General features: G+C 45.8%; 1 protein-coding gene across 2 annotated transcripts in view; it reads left to right on the top strand.

Annotated features, from left to right (window-relative positions):
- The window catches only part of TMEM108 (transmembrane protein 108), a 365,304-nt gene extending 344,572 nt beyond the window's left edge, over window positions 1-20,732 (top strand). For both annotated transcript variants that reach the window (XM_059390938.1, XM_059390939.1), the window contains exons 4-6: window positions 4,229-5,656; window positions 12,591-12,745; window positions 18,938-20,732. In XM_059390938.1, coding sequence (XP_059246921.1) covers window positions 4,229-5,656; window positions 12,591-12,745; window positions 18,938-19,060 — 1,706 coding nt within the window. In that variant the 3' untranslated portion in view covers window positions 19,061-20,732. The remainder of the gene's footprint in view (window positions 1-4,228; window positions 5,657-12,590; window positions 12,746-18,937) is intronic.
- Window positions 20,733-21,418: the final 686 nt, after the last annotated feature.

The raw sequence follows: 21,418 nt of genomic DNA on the forward strand, positions 1-21,418 counted from the left end.
TTGTTTTGTTTTGTTTTGTTTTGTTTTGTTTTGTTTTGTTTTGTTTTGTTTTGTTTTGTTTTGTATTAAGGAGGCTCCACGTCCAGTGTGGAGCCCAGTGCAGGGCTTGAATTCACAACCTTGAGATCAAGAGTAAGATGCTTAACCAATTGAGCCACCCAAGTGCCCCTAAGAGTGTAGACTCTGAAGCCAAGGTGCCAAGTCAAATCGTGGCTCACCATACCCTACCAGTGTGAAAGGAGACAGGTTCCTGTATCTCTCCATGCTGCTTTTCCTCGATTGCAATAATGAGTTACTGATAGTACCTATCTCATCAGGGTATTCTGGGAATCAAATATATCAGGACAGGCTTAGCCCTGCAAGCAGTGCATGGCATATAGGAATTACCTCATACATTAAATTAGCCATTTCTCCCTTCACCAGCTCCCTCCTTGCCTTTGCCAGATGCAAGTATCATGCCCAATATGCACTATGGGCAGCCAACCAAATCAACAGGAGGAGGAGGACCTTTCCTTTCCTTGGGCCCTGGGATCATGTACACATTGGAATTTTAGGGAGAAGGAGGCCTTCCTGCAACATCTGGACACCCATCAGTCTGTGGGTTTCCACACCCTACGCTTGTCCATTTTCCAAGATGCTTTAAAATTCAGTTCCACATTTAAAGCATGTCAAGCTAAATTTTAGTTTTAGTCTCTCTCACATATTTGGCATTAGAGCCTCCAGAGGCTATTATGCAAATCTATGCAAATTATATGCAAAGAGGCGATAGCCCCAGATTGTGGGGAGAAGAGTAGCAGGCCAACACAAAGGGACTTGAATGAAAATTTGCATCTGTTAGGGGAAGCCCAGGTTGAAGGCCTTGCAGAGTTATTGTGACAGTATGTGCCCTTTCATTCAGTTATTAACCTTTTATGCCAAAGAGGAGAGGTAAAGTCATGTCTGATTTCCTTAGTGAAAATGACAGTGGAGGTTGAAGGAGGTGTTTGTGCTGTGCAGCATCATAGCAATTTTTATAATACAAATAAAAAGTTGCTTTGAAATAGTGGATGTGGTCCAGGCTGTGCCCCCAACCTGCTGTGTGTTTTTGGACAAGTCACTTTGCTCCTTCCATTGCCCCCTGTGTGAAATGAGGGAATTTGATTAAGTTATCTCTAGGGCCCCTTTTACTGTGACAGCTAAACGTCATTCTCCAAATGAAAATTCTTGGCACCCAGATGGCAATACCCATTCATTGTACCAAACAAAGGTTTACTCTAAAGTCTAAAGAAGAAGGACTGAGAGGTAATTTAACAGTCTTCCTAGAAAGAAAAATAACCTCAAGGAATTATTTTTTAAAAGGGAGAAGGGGACAACAAAGGCAAATATTTATTTACACAGTAAGTCTTAAAGCAAGAACGATTATAGTCATATATTTCCCAGCTAGGAGGATTTTAGCCCCTGGAATGCTCCTGGTGAGAAAGTCAAGAGCATTTCTTTCCCTAGTATTTTACAGACTATGATGTGTTAACCCTTCTACCTCTAGAGTGCTGCAAAAGCTCTTCCGGAGGCCAGGTGGCTCCTCTCCCACCTGTCACTCAGATCTTTCAGGGTCTGTAAGCTTTGCACTGCCCTTAGTGCTGCTGCCAAAAGATTTCCATGTCCTTGGTCTCTGGTCTCTGATTTTCTCTCACATATCTGATGTTCTAGCCCAGGAAGCCAAGGGCCTTTAATTTTAACTCCAGCTGTTGCAGCAGCCACCAGCTGGGCACAGGTGTAACCTGACAGCCCCTTGCCTGGGGCTTCTCTGCCTAAGCCACACTGGCCATGGGCCTCATGCAGAAGAAAGGAATACAGAGGAAGGAGCACCAGTGAAGTAGCCCTGAGCCAGTGGAGATGGGAGTGATGTAGGAAGTGCTGGGGTTTGGAGCCAACAGCCAAGAAAGAATTCTTGAGACATCTTTGATGTAAAAGGTGATTTTATTAAAGCACGGGGACAGGACCCATGGGCAGAAAGAGCTGCACTGGGGTTGTGATGGGTGACTCATTATATACTTTCAAGTTGAGAGGGGATCAGGGACAGCACAACCTCCAAGGTATTTTGGAAACAAGGTTTCCAAGATCCTAAGGGGGCTAGCCAGTGTTTAGGGAAAGGTTGTTTATTACTGTTTAGAAAAAACTCAATCATGAGACCCTTCAGATGTGTATCAGTGGGCCACATGCTTGAAGGATGATTGCTAACATGTATCTTGGTGGGTAGAGAAAAAGTTTCCAAAGGAATTTTTATACGTTAAAGAAGACTTACAGGATCTTGGGGGATTGGGATAAGATTGCCTCTTGCCTTTAGCAAAATATTAACATCAAGGCAGCTGAGTTCCTAGAGAAATGTCACTGCCTGTTTCAAGGATTTGTCAATGGGCTGTAAGCAGTAAGGAAATTTAATTTTTCTTGTGCCTTTGTTTCCCACATCAAGAACTGCTGGGTAAGCGAATGCTCCTCTCACATAGAAAGTTTGAGATGCAGTCTACTCAGCCCCTCAGAGGTCCCCAGCAAATACGAGTATCATATTTGATCAACTCATAACCTGCCCTCAGATTGATTTTCTCTGTTTGACTCATCTCAGACCGCCATGGTCGTCCCCTCAAATCACTTCCCAAAATATACTACCTGAACACAACTCTGCCTTTCCTTTTTCTGAGGGATCTCTAATATAAGACATCTGTCTTAGCTCAGGCTGGCATAACAAAGTACCACAGGTTGGGCATACTTAAACAACAGAAAGTTATTTTCCCACAGTTCTGGAGGCTAGAAGACCAAGATCGAGTTACTGACAGGACTGGCTTCTGATGAGACCTCTCCCTCTGACTTGAAGATGACCATCTTATCACCGTGTCCTTAGGTGGCCTTCCCTCTGTGTCCAAGCATCTCTGGTATCATTCTGGGTCTTCATCTCCTCTTCTTATAAAGACACCTGTCAGATTAGATTAGGGACCACCCTAAAGGCCTCATTTGACTTAATAACCTCTTTAAAGGCTCTATTACCAAACACAGTGACATTCTGAGGTACTAGAGGTTAGAGCTTCAACAAATGAATTTGGGGGACACACAGTGCATTGTCTAGGTGGCTAGCAGAGCTGAAGGAAGGACATGACAGTAACCAGGAAGGACTTCATAAGAAAATGGGGGAATTCACAGGTCAGAATTAGGCCTTAGAAGTCGATCAGGCCACCCATCAGCTGTTGAGACCAGTTCTTCCCACCCCATGTATTGTACCAGGGTGGCCAGTTTTCCAGTTTATAATCTGAACAGATCCTATGTCTCACATTTGTATGAGATGTATTATTTGTAAAGTTTGACACATGCTATTATGATTAATAAATCCACATATATTTAGAAGTATTTTTAAATTTATACGTTTTTGTTCCTGTGCATTTTCTCAATGAACCAAAAGCATACACACTGATCATCATGAGAAATTCATAATTTTCTTTTAATGCTCAAAAGAAAGGCTGGGAATCACCAGTGATTTTCCACAGAGAGTTCAGCCACATGAGCGCCACAGGGAAAGCAGTTAACATTAATGACAACCATAAAACCAGCTGGTGGTCTTGGAGTGCATCTTCTCTTCCAGCTCTCTGCTAAGTGCTATGTGGGCACCAGATCTGGTCACCCACTGGACTGCTGTCCCCTTCTGCCTATCATTGACCTATGCACTGAGATTTCTCTCTCTTGTTTTAGGATTGTTTGTGGATTGGTTTGAGCTCACTCAGAGCCAGAGACTGCTTTGTCCATTTTGTGTCCTCCAATGTCAAGGAGAGGATAGAGACCCTCCTTACTTGCCCAGTGAATGGGACTGAATAAACAGATATCTGACAATTTGTGCCTTTGTCCAGTCCATAAATGGAATATTCAGAAAAGGCGTAAGAGTTGGTCAGCTCTGCCCACAGAAGCCTTCCACATTTGACTCAGGCTGGCTTACACAAAGCTGCCAGCCTCCCTCTGATCAACCTGGCCTTGACCACTCCCTGGCTGCAGAGGGGCAGCAGGCATTCAGAGGCCATAATCCTTCCCACACCCAGCCCAGCCTGTTCTGAGAAGCTGCTCTTGGGGGTCAGGATGGCAGTGTGGACCTCCGGAATGCTCCCAATGTTCCCTTTGGCTCCCAGAGCACCACAGCTTCATGCGTAAGGAAGGTCCAGGCTCTGAGCAACTCCCCAGGTATTTCACCTCTTCTCTCTGTCTTCTTCTCAAGGCTTCCTCCTGATCTTGGCACTGACCGAAGCACTGGTATTTGCCACCCAGGAACCATCTCCGAGAGAATCTCTTCAGGTCCTCCCCTCAGGCACCACCCCAGACACCATGGTGACAGCAACCCTCAGCTCTACCAGACATTCTTCCATGGCAACTGCCCCCACTTCTGTGGGCTCACTGACCCCCCATCCCAATGGATCCTCCTCACAGGCTGCAGCTCCCATGGCAATGACAACGCCCCATTCAGATGGACGCCCTCCTACAAACACTGTCTCCACCATCATGATGACAGCAACCACCCCACATTCTAAAGGCCCCCTAACCACAGGGCCCCTTCCTGCTGCCATGGCAACCACATCCTCCCACTCAGAGGGCCATCCCCAGGGGGAAGCTATGGCCACCATCCTGCTGACAAAGCCAACAGAAGCCACCAGCCGTCCCACCACAGCACCTACCCGGGCTACCACACGCAGACCTCCCAGGCCCCCAGGCTCTTCCCGAAAGGGGACCAGCAGTTCATCACGCTCTGTCCTGCCTGCACCCAGTGGCCACTCTGGGAGGAAGGAAGGCCAGCGGGGACGAAATCAGAGCTCCACACATCTGGGGCAGAAGCGGCCCTTGGGGAAAATCTTTCAGATCTACAAAGGCAACTTTACAGGGTCTATAGAACCTGACCTGTCCACCCTCACTCCCAGGAACCCACTCTGGGGTTATTCTTCCTTGCCACAACCCCAGACAGTGGCCACAACCATGGCGCCCAGCAGGACCTCGTGGACACCACCCACCACCCCCCTGGTGCCTGCAGAGGACAAACCAGGCCTTAGCAGAGCAGACCAGGGGGGTGGTTCCACCTTCACCAGCCAAGGAGGGGAGCCGGACACCACAGTAGCCTCAGGTGCCCCTGCCAGTCCACAACCTGCCCCAGTGCCTTCTCAGCGCCCCCGCGGTGACCCACAGGATGGCCCCAGCCACAGTGACTCCTGGCTTACTGTCACCCCCGGCATCAACAGACCTCCATCTACCAGCTCTGGGGTCTTCACAGCCACCGCGGGGCCCACCCAGGCTGCCTTCAACGTCAGTGTCTCAGCCCCTTCCAAGGGGACCCCTCAGGGAACATCTTCAACCTCGCAGGCCCCAGCCCACCCCACCAGGGGCTCAGAAAGCACTGTTTCCCAAGCCAAGGAGGAGGCTACAACCACCCCCACAACGACCAACAGGGTGCCCAGTCCTCTCTCCACAGTGGTGTCCACAGCCACAGGAAACTTCCTCAACCGCCTAGTCCCTGCCGGGACCTGGAAGCCTGGAACAGCAGGGAATATATCCCATGTGGCTGAAGGAGACAAACCCCAGCACAGAGCCACCATCTGCCTGAGCAAGATGGACATCGCCTGGGTGATCCTGGCCATCAGCGTGCCCATCTCCTCCTGCTGTAAGTGCCTCACCCTCTCCTTACTCCTCCCCTTTTCCCTCCTCTCCCTCTATCACATCAATGTGTCTGTTCCCAGAGAGCCTTTGCCCCAGAGCTGGGAAGTCACTACCAAACAGGCGGCTGAACTTCCCAGAATTGTAGGAAACTAGGTGGCAGGACACAAATCATGGCTTATCCCTACCCCTGGTCCTGGTCCTTAGCCAGGACATGGATCAGATGCCCACTCGTCATAAAAAGAGAGCTCCCGGGAGTGGGGGAGAACATTCCAAGTAGTCCAATCAAGCTCTGAATTGTGCAGAAAGAAACACCAAGCTGGAGAGGTGCCATGGCTCACCCAAGAGCCCGAAGTTAAGTGAGGGATAGGCCTGGGATAGAGGGTCACCAACTTCCTACCCAGTGCTCTTGTCATGACACCATCCTGCCACACTCACCCTCAAGGGCAGCCTGCTAATGGCTGTAGTGACATGGCACCAAGACACCATAGGGGAACACTGGCACTTCTAAACATACAACCTGCAAGTAGTAGAGCCCTATCTTCCTCTCCCACTTCACATCCATCTTTCTGCCTATCTTTCCTCCTTTCCCTTATCTCTTCTCCTCCTGCTCTTTCTTTCTCCAAAAAAGGAGAGGAGGCTTTGATCTTGCAGGAATTTCTATTAGCCTTAGCAAAAGCAGCAGTTCCTGTAGCTAAATTGAGAGCCTGAGAGTTACACATGAATTTAGCTATTTTCTCCCTCTTCCACAGTTTTATTTGTTCATGGATGGTGTGAGCTGGATGCAGTGTGGACTGCATTGCTTCCACTGGTGCTGGTAGAGAAGGGCTCTCCCAGGCCACCAGCAATTCCGTGCTGCTACCTGTCACTCCTTTAATGAGAATTTGAGAGATCCTTCCCCCTAACCTTGCCACAAAGTACCTGATTTAATCACTCAGAATATTGGGACTTCTTTTATGTCTTCCCCATGTACTTGATCTTAGATTCTTAGAGTTTCTCTGATAAACTCACATGAATCCTCACTAATTTTAGCTTCCCCCACCCCTCCATGGTTATTGGCTGGCCTCCTTCTGAACTCTTCCAGGGGTGAGAAACCCCCTGTGCTTCTCAGTCATTGGACAGCCATTCTCCTTTGACTCCCTCAGGTTGTTACCCAGCTCTCCTGGAAGCCTGACATCTGTCTCTTTGTAATTTTCACTCTGTGGTCCTAAACCATGCCCTCTGAAACCATACAAAATCAGTCTGTCTACCAATTCCTGAAACATTTGAAATGGTTCTCAAAAACAGCTTTTCCTTTTCTAAGCCACTCATCCCAATTCCTTCACATCTCACATTGCCCTGGCCCTACCCCATCATCTGCTGCTCCGAATGACCACAAGTTTAGCCCTGCTCTCCCAGTAGGGAACACAGTGTTCCACATGGCCAGCCATGACAGAGGAGAGCAGGTGGTGTTTCCTTTGTTCTGGACACTTCAGTCACACTCAGGAAGCCAACACTGATATCAGCTCTGTCCGTTATACTGTCACATCACACCTTGGGCTCATCCTGATCTCAATAAGAACAAAGCCCCAGAAACTTTCCACAGAGGAGGCTGTTAAGCTGCCCTCCCAGCCTTTCCTCATGCCATGGGTCATTTGAACATTAGTGCAAGAGGTATATGCCTTTAACATGAGCATAATTTCTACTTGGCATTGTACCAACAAGATCTTTTTAAATCTAGATTCTGGATTCTTTGCAGAAGTCACCTCTCTCAGCTTTTTGTTTCCTTCTAGTTGAAAAGCAAAGCAAACTTTCCATGTCAAAGGTGGACAACCTACTTCTGCTCAAGGACCCAATTTAGGAAAAGTGAAAATGTTTGCAGGTTGCATATTTTATTCTTTCATTAAGTGCCTTTATTGTCTCATGGAAACACACATGAATGCTTAAAACTGTGATTGTCCACTTCTAAAACAGAAGAATGATAATGAGAAAATGTAGTTCTATTAGCCAATAAATTATTAATAATCATATTTGAGAAGTAACCACATTAGAGACCATTTTTTAAATTTTTCATTCTTTATGTCTCTAGAAGCTTTAGTTTACAAAGTGAGTTCCCATTATTTTTAACCAAGCCATCTGTAAAACAGACTAGTCAGAGGAATAAAAAACATATTAAACATGCTATGCAAGGAACATACCTTATAGGCAGGGACTAAGTCTTCAGGTGAACTGACTTGCACAGGGTCCCAATCACATAAGTCATCTCAGATCTGGTGGTAGAATCTGTTGTGATTCAACACAGTATTTCCCAAGTGCCCCTTGTGTGCCAGGCACTATGCCAAGCACTAGAGAATTGAGATATCTGATGTGGCTGCCTCCCTCAGCTCACAGAGCCCACTCCCCACCTGGGCCTTTCTCTTTGCCTGAGCTAGACAGCACAGAGTAGATCTAGGCTTCACTCCACAGGCCACACCCACCTGTTTTACAGTTCTAACAAGACTTCTACAGCTCTTTTTGGCATGTGTGAGTTTGAAATTAGATCTTACTGCAAAGTCAGAAAACCCATGGGCTGCCTAAACCACGCATAAAAATGTCAGCCAAGACAGAAACAAGGACATAGCCTGAAACTGCACATAGAGAATGTTCCCAGCACTCTGAATGCTGGAGTAGAAAGTACTACTTTGTAAAGGAAGCTATGAACCCTTTTTTCAAAGTGGACTCTCACAGCCCCTTGGAACCACAGACTCCATGTCCTTCAGCATCTGTCTTGCATTCCCAGTGTGCACTTGGGAGGGTCCCCTAAGCCCTACCTGCCTTAGTCCTAGCTGCTTCCACATAGAGTTCCCTATCCTTAGTCATGGCCCCAACTCCTGTGAGACCATCCTGTTGGGGCCCGGTGAAGACCCTGATGCAAGGGACATGAAGATAGAATACTTGTCCAACTTCAAAACTGTGCTCTTTCAAAGCACATATGAGTAAATACCCAGGCTGCTTTAATAGCCTAATCCCACTCCAGTCATCAGATAAGCAGACCTCTTCGAGCAGCTGCATTTATCCTAAAGCTCACTCTACTGCCCTCAAAGAAGAGTCTTCATTGCCAGTTTGCCATATATTTCAGGCAGGCTGGGTTAGTAGCAAAGTGCATGCATTTCCTCACATCTGGCTTTTCAGACCAGCCTGACCTTGTCCCAGCCCTGACCAGCCCTGACCTTGTTTCCTCCATGTACCAGAAACCAGATTTCAGGAGGCCAGAGTTGCTAGGCAGGTAGTTGAATCCCCTGCCTCTGTTGGAAACAGGGGGTTATCATAGCAAATCTCAGGCCTGCCCAAAAAGGGCTGTCATCAGTTCCATCAACCCTTCCAGATCGTAAGGCCAACCCAATGGCTGGAAAGATACATGTGCGAGGATTGAGAAATGCTTTGTCTCCTGAGCCATGCCAGAGACAGCCACGCAGGGGTTTAGATGTGCTGAAAACCAAAACTGATTGGATCCAGGCCACATTTGGCTAGGGCAGAGAAGCCATGTGGCTCTTGAGCTGGTCTCTGCTGCCACCATCAGGATGCAAAGAGGCCACCACCTTCTTTTAGAACTCTCTGGGCCTAGCACTGAATTGATCCTCACACACCCCAGTCAGTGCTCTGGGCTTTCATCAGGAGGTCAGTTTTGTGGCACATACCAAATCCATTCTCAAGAATGTCTTCACCCTGCCTCTCTGAAAAAGATTTAAGGCTTTATGGATGGTGAGAACAGGAACCAGACCAGCTGCAGATGTTTTTCCCCACCAATTTAGGTTGAGCCTGACTGAAACAGTAACAACACCTCTCTCTGCCCCAGATGTTGAGGGTCCACTTGCACTGCGCCCCCAGAGCATTCTGGCTTCTTCCAAATTGGCGGTGAATGCCATTAGATATATGTATCTCTTACAGGTCCAAAATGACTTTGTAGTTATTATATAAGAAAACATGGGTCAGAGTTACTCTTTCCATGAAAAGAGTAGAATAAATTGGAATGAGAAGGAAGTGTGACCAGGAGGGTGGAAGGAAGTGTTTCTCCTTGGGGCTTGTGAGCTAACTGAAGCAAGGGGGATGTAGAGTAGCCCCAGGGGCAGGCGGGGTTGTCCAGGGGCTGTCACCTCAGCTGGACCAGAGTGCCAAGCTCCCATTCCTCTTCTCTGTGCTTCCCAACCAGCACCCCCTGCTGGGAGCCTTCTAGTCCCACCCACCAGGATGGGAGCTGACAGTGAGCCCCCAAACCTGGTTTCCCTAGGCCTATATCCTTATGTCCAGCCTGGCATCCTTCCATACCCTGAGGCCTCCCTGAACCTCCTGCTCGAACCCCCAAAGAAAGGAAGTGATTGTCCACAAGCTAGGCTGGTCCCTCAGGCTGGCACCACTGGACCAATCCTCCCTTCCAGAATGTCAGCTTTTTCATCTTCAAAGTGAAGGAGCCAAACTGGAATATGTGACAGCTCCCTGTCTTCTTTTTTTAAACATTAAACCTGCATAAATCCCTGAAGAAGAGGCCTGGTATGATAGAAAGACTTGGCTTGTGGAATCAAATATGTCACAGCACCTCTCCTGCCAGTCACCTGTAGGCCTTAGACATGTAACTTAACCATTGGCCCAGTGCTTTCTCACCTATAAAAATAGGATTAATATCCACTGTGTTAGCTCAGGGCCTTCAAGAGGCAGATGCCAGGGGTATCTGGGTGGTTCAGTCAGTTAAGCATATGACCTTTGATTTTGGCTTGGGACATGATCTCAGGGTCATGAGATCAACCCCTGCATTGGGCTCTGCACTGAGTGTGTTGCCCAGTTGGGATTCTCTCTCTCCTCCCTCTCCCCCTCCCTGCTCACACTCTCTCTGCCTCCTTCTCTCTTTCTCTAAAAAAAAAAAAAAAAAAAAAAAAAAAAGGCAGATGAAAGCATGGGCTTGTGTTTGCACAGAGTTGTGTCATTTACAAGTGCTTCCACATGCCTCAGATGTGTTCCCTGCAGTGTTCAGGGCAATATAAGACAACAGCATTTCCCTGAGGGTCACAGAGACCCAGGTCAAGTTCCATTAATTACCTGAGTGATCAAGATCAATTTTGTTAACTTCCATGAGCTTCATTTGCCTCTTCTGCAAAGAGGAAGAGTAACAGTACATTCCTGAGAGAGCTATTTTGTGGGTTAAATCAGACTGTAAAGTGCCTAGGTCAGCGCTGGACATATTAGCAACTCCATAAGTCTCAATTGTACTTTTTCTTGGATGAAAGGTCAGGCCAGCAAAATAATGAAAGTTCTAAATCACAGGTGGTCCCTTGGCCTTGAGACACTCAATAGTCATGTAGCCCAGTTTTTCTTTCTCTTATGGAGGATGCTGGAAGAACAAGAAGAAAACTCTCATTAAATAAGTACTGACTGTGTATCAGGCAGTGTGCTCAGCATTTTGCATTCATGATCTCTAGCTCTCATTACAGCCCTGTGAATCCATAGTAGTCAAGTATGTTGAAGTGACTTACCTAATGTAACATGTAGTAGAGTCAGACTTGAACCCAGGCCTTTTAGATTCCATGCCTAAGTTCTTTCTGTGGCCAGGCCAGCTTCTATTGTAAATGAAAGAGCACTCAAGAGGCACTGGAAATTCCCTGAGAGAAACAATCGGGCCTGAAGCACTAACAACATTTGAGGGGAGAAAACTAGGAACAGAGCTCCCTGTTCCAACCCCCCAGACCATCCTGCAACAGGGCCAGCTCTTCCCACAAGGCAGAGTCCTGGTCCTGTGTCCTAAACAGGCCCAAACATGTTGAATGTTTTAGCTCAAACATTCAGAAATGTCCTTTATATCTTTAAAACTTTTTTAAGGGTACCTAGAAAAGTAGTGAGCAAATGAGAAGTCTTTCTGATCAAAGCAGATCAGATCAATAGAAACTTGCCCAATCTTTTGCCCTTGCCTGGAGGCCTTTTCAGGTTGAGATGCCAGCAAGGCCAGCAGCTAAGAAGAGAGCTACAGAAATCCTGTTATCCCACAGGGACTGAAGCGGTGGGCCCTGAGGTCTCAGCCTATAGGGATGCCAACTTTAGCAGATACCCCACACCCTGACATGTACAGGCAGGCAGGCCCCTTTGAAGCTGGCCAAATCCTCAGGCTGCCTTGGACAGAGCTTGCACTCTGCTGCCCCCTGGTGGTCATTGCCATGACAGCGCCAGCCTCTGAACTGCCGGATCTGGGGTCCCCTCTACCCAGGACAGATGGTCATCACCTTTAAGATGTTGACTGCAGCCCTGCCCACCGCTGGCCTGGAGTTTCAGCCATCCCACAGGCTAAGGTGATGGTAATCCTAGCAGGGAAATGCCCAGTCTTCATTTACTGGCTTCTCCCTAAGAGGGCTGCTCTCTTCCTTGTTAAAGCATTACTCAGCACTATGTGAGCCTGGACAGGCCACCTTACTTCCCCAACCTCAGAAGCCTTCCCTCTTGGCAAGCTGAAGCCCTCTGTTTACTTACCTATTCATTCACAACATCCAAATATACTCATTCCTCCCTGGAGCTCCATAAGTCTCAGAGATTGGACAGATAGGATCACACATTGAGGAAAGCCTTTCATGATCACCCTAAAGCATTCTCTTCTCAACTCCTCTCCATTTGCTCCCTCACTCCACCCTATTTTATTTTCTTTAAACAATTATTGCTGTCTGAATTTACCTTATATTCATTTTGTTTATTATATATCATGTGACCCTCTCTGTGCTCCTCCATACACAAACTAGGAGGGATATTTATGACACAGTGCAGCCTTGTCTTTTTTTCACTCCCTCTCTCCCAGAACCTGGCCTGAAGTTGACGTTCAATGTGTGTAGATAGTTAACAAATGGTGTAAGTGGCTGAATATATAGCCATCACAAATTCACCTGGTACTCAGCAATGCTGGCCCCATGCTTGTCTCCCTCCCCTGTCTCTAACTTGGACTCTCTCTACAGCTGTCTTGCTGACAGTGTGCTGCCTGAGGAGGAAGAAAAAGACGGCTAATCCAGAGAACAACCTGAGCTACTGGAACAATGCCATCACCATGGACTACTTCAATAAGCATGCTGTGGAGTTACCAAGGGAGATCCAGTCCCTTGAAACTTCTGAGGTAATAAGCCCCAAACCATGAAGTGCCCCTGGAAGGTCCAGCCCCACTACAGGGAATAGCACAGGCTGCAGAGTAACCCACAGAGCATCTCCTTGCTTCTTAGTGTCTTGTTCCTCAAAGGATGGTCCATAGACCAGTAGCAGCAGCACCCAGGAAACTACAGGTCCCACAGCAGCCCTGCTGAATCAATCTGTATTTTAGCAAGACTTCCCAGGTGCTTTCTATGCATGTTAAAGTTTGGGAAGCTCTGTTCCTGAGATCCCTGGGTTGCTGGGAACAATTCAATAAGTATTCCTTGAGAACCCATTTTCTGGCAGACAGTCTCTGGGGGTTATGAAGATGAGAGCTTGGGGCCCAGATTCCAAGATGTGGTTGAGGTATGAGCCCCAAGCATCATTCAAAAGCGGACAAACTAGAGGAGATACAAGAAGAGTTGTAGAGAGCTGTAGAAATCTAGAAGAAAGCTTTTGCAATGGGGGTTAGGAAGGACAAATGGATTTTGACAGGTATTCCAACAAAGGAAGTAACCTAAATAAAGGTGGGAATGTGGGCTACACACAGCATATCATGGGAGAACAGAATACGTTGGGTCAGGAAATATTACCCAAAATACCCATCTGGCCAGTGAGAGAACTAGGCTTTGACCTGGTGTTCCTTCCCCTCTCACATAGAAGGTGGGGGCAGAGGCCAGGGCACAGCAGGAAAGGTAGATTGATTTGGCGTGGACTTGAATAGGCTTGAATGGAGTTTATACTTCAGTCTTGGGCAATGGAGGGTCATTGAAAGTTTTGAGCTTTGTGTGACCTAGTTTTAAAAAGATTGTGCTGATGGCCTGGTGAAGGTACTCTATATGTGCTTGGTGAACAGCTAGGAAGGAGAGGTAGGGGGGTTTAATGGATGAATGAATGGATGGGAGGACAGGCGGGAAGACAGACAAAATAAGAAGGCCAGCTAGAATGCAATCGAGATGGCCTGGGAGATAAATGGCAGACATTTGAGTAAAAGCAGTGAGAACTGCGAAGAGTCCTGGAGACAGTCCCTTCTTCCCCTGCGGATCCATCCCCCACAGCATCCAGGGTGGGCTTTTATAAACATAAATGTGATCACATCACTCCCAGACTCAGAATCCTTTAGTAGCTTCCTGATGCTCTTAAGTTAAAGTTCACAGTCTTCTGAAGGGCCCATGAGGTGGACCTGGCCCTGGCCCAACCATCCAGCCTCACGTCATGCCACTCTCCATCTCATCTGCTGAGCTCCAGCCACCCTGGATTTCTTTTCATTTTTTTATAACACCAAGTTACACCCCATTCTGGGGCTGTGCATGACTGTTCCTTCTACTGGGATGTGTTCTGTCCCTCCTCAGCACCCCTTCCTTTGTTCATCTCAGTAGCTCCTACCCATTGTTCAGGCCCAGTCTAACTGTCACTTCCTCAGAGAGACGTTCCCTGACCTGCCATGCTGGGCTCTGCTCTCCTAACATATGGTCTCAGCTCCTTATGCTTTTTCCATCATGGCACATACCAGAGTTGTAAGGATGTAGCTGCTGACCTGATATTAGTTTCATATTTCACTCCCTAACTAGAATACCCAGTTGCTTCCACACTGTAAAACCCAGGAGTCAGTTCTAAGCATCCCTCTTACTCAATCTACCAGCAGCATCAGCACCGTCAGTCATTTCCTCCTCAGAAAGTTTGTCTTCACCCCATCCTGTTCTGGCTCTCCTCCACCTTTCAGCAGCTCCTTCTCAGTCTCCATCACTGGCTCCCAGTCCTTTGTCCAGTCTCTAATCACTGCAGTGCCCGGGTTCAGCCTTCCCACTGCTTCTCTTCTCTCTACTTAGTTTCATGACTTTAAATATTATCTCTGCACCATTGACTTGCAATTTCTACCTCTGATCTTTACATTTCCCCTTCACTCAGACTCATGTACCCAGCTACTGCTGTGCATGTCTCATGGGCATCTCAAATTCAACATTCCCCAGATTGAACTGCTGACTTCCCCTCCCCACCCAAACACCCAGAAGTTCCCTGGTGTTTCTCATTACATAAATTGCACTGCCAGCCCCCTTCTCCTCTCACACACTCCACACCCAGTCTATCAGCAGATCCTCTTGGTTCTTCCGATATAGGAGTGCTTCTCACCACCCACATTGCTGCCTCCCTCAAATCATGGATTGCTGCAATAACTTCTGAAAACAAGGTCTCTGCTACCATCTTGCCTTCTATCCTCCACACAGTAGCCAGATGATCTTCTCAAGGAAGGACTCCATGTCTGCCATGTCTCCCAACCCTCAAATGGCTCCTCTTCACACTTTGAACAAAATCCAGATTCTTCTTACCAGACCCTTCACAGGCTGACCTTGCCCACCTCCCTGGCCTCCTCCTGCCAGACCTCCCACTGACCACACACTTGAGCCACACCAGCCTTTGGCTTTTCTTCAACACAGTCTTTCCAAAAACACAAGATTTCTCTTGCACCTGTATAAAATGCTCTTTTCCTGGTTCCATCCCTCACTTCCTTCAGGTCTCTGTTCCAGTGCTGCATCTTCAGAGAAACTTGTCCTGACTTCTCTATACAGAGTAGAAGCCCACCTCCACCCCCATGGTTTTCTATCTTCTTTTCTGCTTTATTTTTCTTCAGAGCACTTCTCACCACCTGACACTGCATCATTCTCTGTTGACTGGCCCCTTATCTGTCTCTTCGTAGAGTATAGGCTGCCTGATGGCAGAAGTTTGTTCTCACTGCTCTATCCCTAGCACCTAGAACAGTGCCCAGAACATGGTAGGTACTTGGTAAATGTTTATCACATGAATGAACCGTAAGTTTTATTCACGATTGACTCATCACCCAGCCCAAAGCCTAAGACTCGTGGAAGCTCAATAAAAATGTTGAACCAAAGGACAGAGCAACAGGCTTCATGAAAGCATTGGTCTTTAGTGTGGTCAGGGTACATCTTGCATAGCAAAATTAGTAACTACACTTATTGTGGTGAGCATTTCATAATGTACATAATTGTCGAATCACTTTGTTATAACCCTGAAACCAATATAATATTGTATGTGAACTATACTTCAATAAAAAATAAAAATGCTTTTAGAAACGTTCCTGAAATGACAGATGTTGACGAGGATGCAGAGAAAGGAGAACCCTTCTACACTGTTGGTGGGAATGCAAGTTGGTGCAGCCACTCTGGAAAACATATGGAGGTTCCTCAAAAAGTTGAAAATAGAACTACTCTACAACCCAGCAATCTCACTACTAGGCATTTACCCTAAAGATACAAATGTAGTGATCCAAAGGGGCACGTGTACCCCTTACACTGTTTATAGCAGCAATGTCCCCAGTAGCCCAACTATGAAAAGAGCCTAAATGTCCATTGACAGATGAATGGATAAAAAATGTGTATATATATGTGTGTGTATACATATATACACACACATACGCACACACACACGTATATATACACACACACATACACATACACATATACACTTTTTTATCCACTCATGTGTGTATATATGTGTGTATACATATATACACATATATACATATACATATACATATATATGTATACACACATATACACTTTTTTATCCACTCATGTGTATATATGTATGTGTGTGTAAGTATACATACACACACACACACACACACACACACACACATATACATATAATGGAATATTATGCTGCCAACAAAAAAACCCAAAATCTTGCCATTTGCAACGACCTGGATGGAACTAGAGGCTATTATGCTAAGCAAAATAAGTCAATCAGAGAAAGACAATTATCATGTGATCTCACTGATAGGATGAATTTGAGAAAAAAGACAGAGGATCATAGGGGAAGGGAGGGAAAAATCAAACAAAACCAGAGAGGGAGATAAACCATAAAAGACTCAATCTCAGGAAACAAACTGAGGGTTGTTGGAGGGGATGAGTGTGGGAGGGATGGGGTGGCTAGGTGATGGACATTGGGGAGGGTATGTGCTATGAATTTTGTAAGTAACTGATGAATCACCAGTACCCCTGAAATAAATAATACATTATATGTTAATTTTTTTTAAGTGTTCCTGAGAACTATTCTAGTGAGTAAAAAATATGGGTAAGTTGGCAAAGGGGCTGGCCACATTTTGAGTGTGGGCTCTGAATCTCTGAACTCTAAATTTCTCATATTCTCTTTGCAAACTGGTAAATGAAAACCAAAGCCAAAGGACAGTGTCTGTGAGCTTACTATAGAAAAGACCATGCTTATGCAGCATCCTAGTTAGTCATTCCAGCCCAGAGCACTGGGGTTGTCATCGGACAAATACCAGAGGTTCTAGTAGAGGCTGCCCCACCCTTCCACCCAACCTACCCCTGCCATAGTCACCATCCCAGGTCAGGAGATTGCAAGAAAACCAGCAGCAGGAAGGTCCATTTGGCTTCAGAATGGGTTTTATCACTGTTTCCCTCCCAGCAGGTTGGCTGCCCTCATTCTGCTTTATTTAGAGTAATGTTACAATTTGTTCCAACTCCCTGGGTACATGCAGGCCCTGCAGACCACCCATAGCACAGTCATGAGGTCACAGGGCATCTGCCCCGCACGCCATAGCCTGAGGCTGCACTCACAGCCTGCTGTGTAGCTGCCAGCTTTGGTGGCTGCCAAGTGCTTTGCCTAAGCAAGTTTCTCTGGTGCCCTGCTCCCCGTCTGGGTTGATGAAAGCAGCAAAACACAAATCCAGGCTGTACAGGCAAAATTGTAATGCTCAAAATGTGCCTGGAAATTTTTCCATACTTTTTCTCCCCCTCTTCCAACCATTCCTCCTCTTTTTTTTTTTTTTTTTTTTTTTTTTTCTTTTTTTTTTTTTGTAAATTTTTCTTTTCTTTTTTTCCCCCTTTTCCAACCTTTCCCCCTTTTTTTTTTTTTTTTTTTTTTTTTTGGTCTGTTATTTTCTAAGTAAATTTCTCTTTCACACTGTGGGAAGTATCCACACGGTTCACCCTTGGTGAACACTTGCTTTGTAAGAACTATAAAATGACACACCAGATCTTGGCCGCAAAATTTCCCTCCACAGCTCAACCCAAAGCCAAGTGGAAAAAGGGGATGCCCTGTTTTCCTTACTCAGAGGGCTGACCCCATGTCTCCCTCTCAGATGGACACTCAGTCAATTCCAGACATTGAAGAAAATTTTTATCTTCTGAAAAGGCATTTCACCAACAAATGGTCTTTCTTCCTTTCTCTCCTTATTTTCCATAAGGCAATATGTACTCCCCCAAAATTATACATGTTTTGCTTAAAATAAACTTCAGAGAATTAATCATATCTTCTTCAAGTGAAGACATTTAAGCAAGTCTGGCCAAAGCCAATTCTGCCTTGGCATATTACTGAGGCTTTGCCCTGAAGTAGCCTACAGGTTCTGAGACAGCAGTTTTTTAGAATTGGAACAAGCTAATTTTTCCCCTGAATTAATCCCTGGGCCTGACCTTGAGTACAGATGTCTGGTGGACCACAAATGCTTGCAATCCTTGTTCGTTGAAGCCAAAGCTGTTCAGAAGACCTAATCAGTAAATTGCTTATCTCTGGGCTTTTCCATTTCTGAGACTGTGTAGACAGACTGAATTTTTCACTAACCACCTACTGTCACGTAGAGACTCATATGTCTTCAACTCAGGACATCTAGTGCTACAAGAAATGGGGCAATAATTCTGACCAGGCTCTGGGAGAACTCAGGAGGGGGAGGAATGAGCCCTTAAAGGCTCAGACAGGTGGGTGCTAGTTGAGGAGAGAGGTGAGAAGTTTAGGGTGTGAAAGTGCAGAGAGAAAAAGCCGCCAGATCTCCCAAAAAGCTGTGAGAAAGAGGCAGGAATGAGAGTCCGGGGCCCACACAGACCCAGTTTTGCCCATGAGGGCAGTAAGCCATGTGCAATGTGTCATGCACGGCAAGTCCTCTCAGACTTCTGCATGGAGAGCAATGCCATCTCTTGCAACCTGAGCTGGGAGTCATTCAGGGAGCAGGAAATCTTTTCCAGACACTACTATAAAAATCTGAAGGAAGAACAGAGAGGGCTCTGCACTTCAGCATTGGCAGTGAGGACGATGAAATGTTTACAATCTCATGTGGAAATGGATGTCCTTGTGTGTGTGTTTCTTTATGAATGGCCACCACCTGAACTCTCCGAGTACATACTATCTCCTCCCTCCCTCCTCCCAGGACCAGCTCTCGGAACCCCGATCCCCAGCCAATGGTGACTACAGAGACACTGGGATGGTCCTCGTCAACCCCTTCTGCCAAGAAACATTGTTTGTGGGAAATGATCAAGTATCGGAGATCTAACCGCAGCATCTCTCGCTTTGCTGTTCCCTACCTTTCGTCTCTAAATTATAAATATACAAATATATATTATAAATATAATCTTTGTGTAACCCTGACTTAATAAGAAACATTTTCAGCTTTTTTTTCCTAAGAATTGTCAACATCTTTTTTATAAGTGTGGTTTAAAAAAAAAAAAAAAACTTTACAGATTGATCTGTGGCTTTATAAAATAAAGGTATTTCTAAGCAAAGCAGTTGCATTGATTGCTTCTCTTAATAACTGTCCTTGAGCATTTGGGGGTCCCAGGAGCCCCAGACTGTTGAGGGAAGAGATAGACCTGTAGAAGTGAAATGTTAAATGGTCACAAGCACGGCTCTTTGAGTGCTTCTTAAAGCTCCAGTTCTTCTTGATTCAGTGGAACCCCATTTCCTCCCCCTCCTTATGCACACCAGTGAAGGCAACTGGGCCACCTAGGGAGAAGCAGCAGACTCGCACACAGAGCAGGAAAAGGGAACATCTCATCACCCCCGGTGAATGAGTATCCTGCACTTGCACTGTGACACCATTGGCTGTCAAGGCTAATTCCGTCTGAGTTCAGGACAGCAGGCAGGAGCACGCAGCCCTCAGGAGTCTGTGGAGGACATCCAGCATCCCAAGGCCACATCCCCCTAACGTCACACGACAGGGAGCTTCCACTATGCTAAACAATAGGACTGCCTTGCTCTGGTGGACAAAAATGCCCCCACCCCACCCCAAGCACATTCCTGCTTCCTCTCCAACACCCACATCTGCTTTCAAACTTGTGCCTTTCTCTGGAGATGGTTTAGATGTGGATCCTAAGCCTGGAGCTTGGGAATGCTTGCCCTTCCTCAAGGATCAAATGTTTATTGGGATTCAGCTTTGTTTTCTCAAAAGGCATCTCACTGTGCCCCTGAGGAACATGCTTATGTAAGAGGCCTTGAAGTGTGGAGCTGTAATTTTCTAAACCCTCCTGCAATCTTACAAACACAAGATTGCCAAAGTGGATTGCTTGGGAGAAGACATCATTTTTTTCCCTCCTTAGCACTGCAGACCTGCTTGTAGGTCCGCAGATGGGCTTCCCACCCAGTGCTCATTTCCTAGTCTCCCCTGCATGGCTGTCTTCACTGGTGGTGGGCCAGCACCTCCCCTGCCCATACTCAGGAGTGGTCAGACCCACAGAGATGTACAGGGGCTTCCACAGATGGCTGCTTCTGTGGGTCAGACCCACAGAGATGTACAGGGGCTTCCACAGATGGCTGCTTCTTACTTTTTTTCCTAGTAGATGGTGGCGAGAGAAGAGAACTGCTTTGACTCTTTCTCTAAAAGAAAATTAGTTTGATAGTATATTTTGAATATAGATGTTCTTATAGTAAGATTGGGAATTGACTTGAATGTTGATTCATATGTTCGTGTTGTTACTGTGGTCTTTTTATCATAACTTTCCTTTCTTCATACGTTTCCTTTAAAAAAAAAAAAAGATGGCCTTCAAAAATGTGTGTTCTCAATGTTGTATGGATCTACTTAACATGAGTTTGGTGGTTGTCTCTCTTTAAAGATTCTTCAACCCACAAGGAAGCAGGTTAAATGTTGCTCTGAGATTCATTTGCCAGCGTGCTCTGTCTGATCTTTTAACCTTATATTTCTGTCAGCTATTGCATTTACTACAGCAATGTGTGTGTGTATATAAAGAAATCTGTTTGTAAAGTAAAACTATATATAATATATGTAATCAAAGATACATATGTTATATATATATATATATATATATATATGTGGATGTATGACTTATTTTTCCTTATCCACAGAATTCAACTACCATGTATATATAAATAAACTTATTTTATTAGTCAGAGGATTAAGTTGCTAATACATTTTGCATTCTTTTCATTTTAAAATAATTTTTAAGTCTTCCTTAAGGACTGACACTGTTTAATATTCATCTGTATTTTTTAATCTATTTTAACAATAAGTTGGGTTTTATGAGTGTAATGAGCTAATAGGATTAGCAATTTGTCATTTAACTATACAAATCCTTTAGAACATGTTTGTGATTTCCTCAAAAGAGAATCATCTCTCTCTAGGTCTTTGGAAACATTGGTGTCAAGTAAGGTACATCCCTCTCTCACCTCTTCCTTCCCCGGGACTGGGGGTTTTGCTGTACATATCTTTGAGTAAGAGAAAGCTGGGGTTAACCTGGGCACTGGAAGTTATCATTCTGTAGAAAAGAACAGTTCATAAACATGACACCTGTGCAAACAACTTAATTAGTATCCTGAACCCTTAATTTAGCCTTGGATGACATACCCTGGAATTCCTACAGTTCCTCGAGACCCAGTGTTGATGTTATTACAACAGTCT

Source organism: Mustela nigripes, chromosome 2 (assembly GCF_022355385.1).
Source record: "Mustela nigripes isolate SB6536 chromosome 2, MUSNIG.SB6536, whole genome shotgun sequence".
Classification (NCBI taxonomy): Eukaryota; Metazoa; Chordata; class Mammalia; order Carnivora; family Mustelidae; genus Mustela; species Mustela nigripes.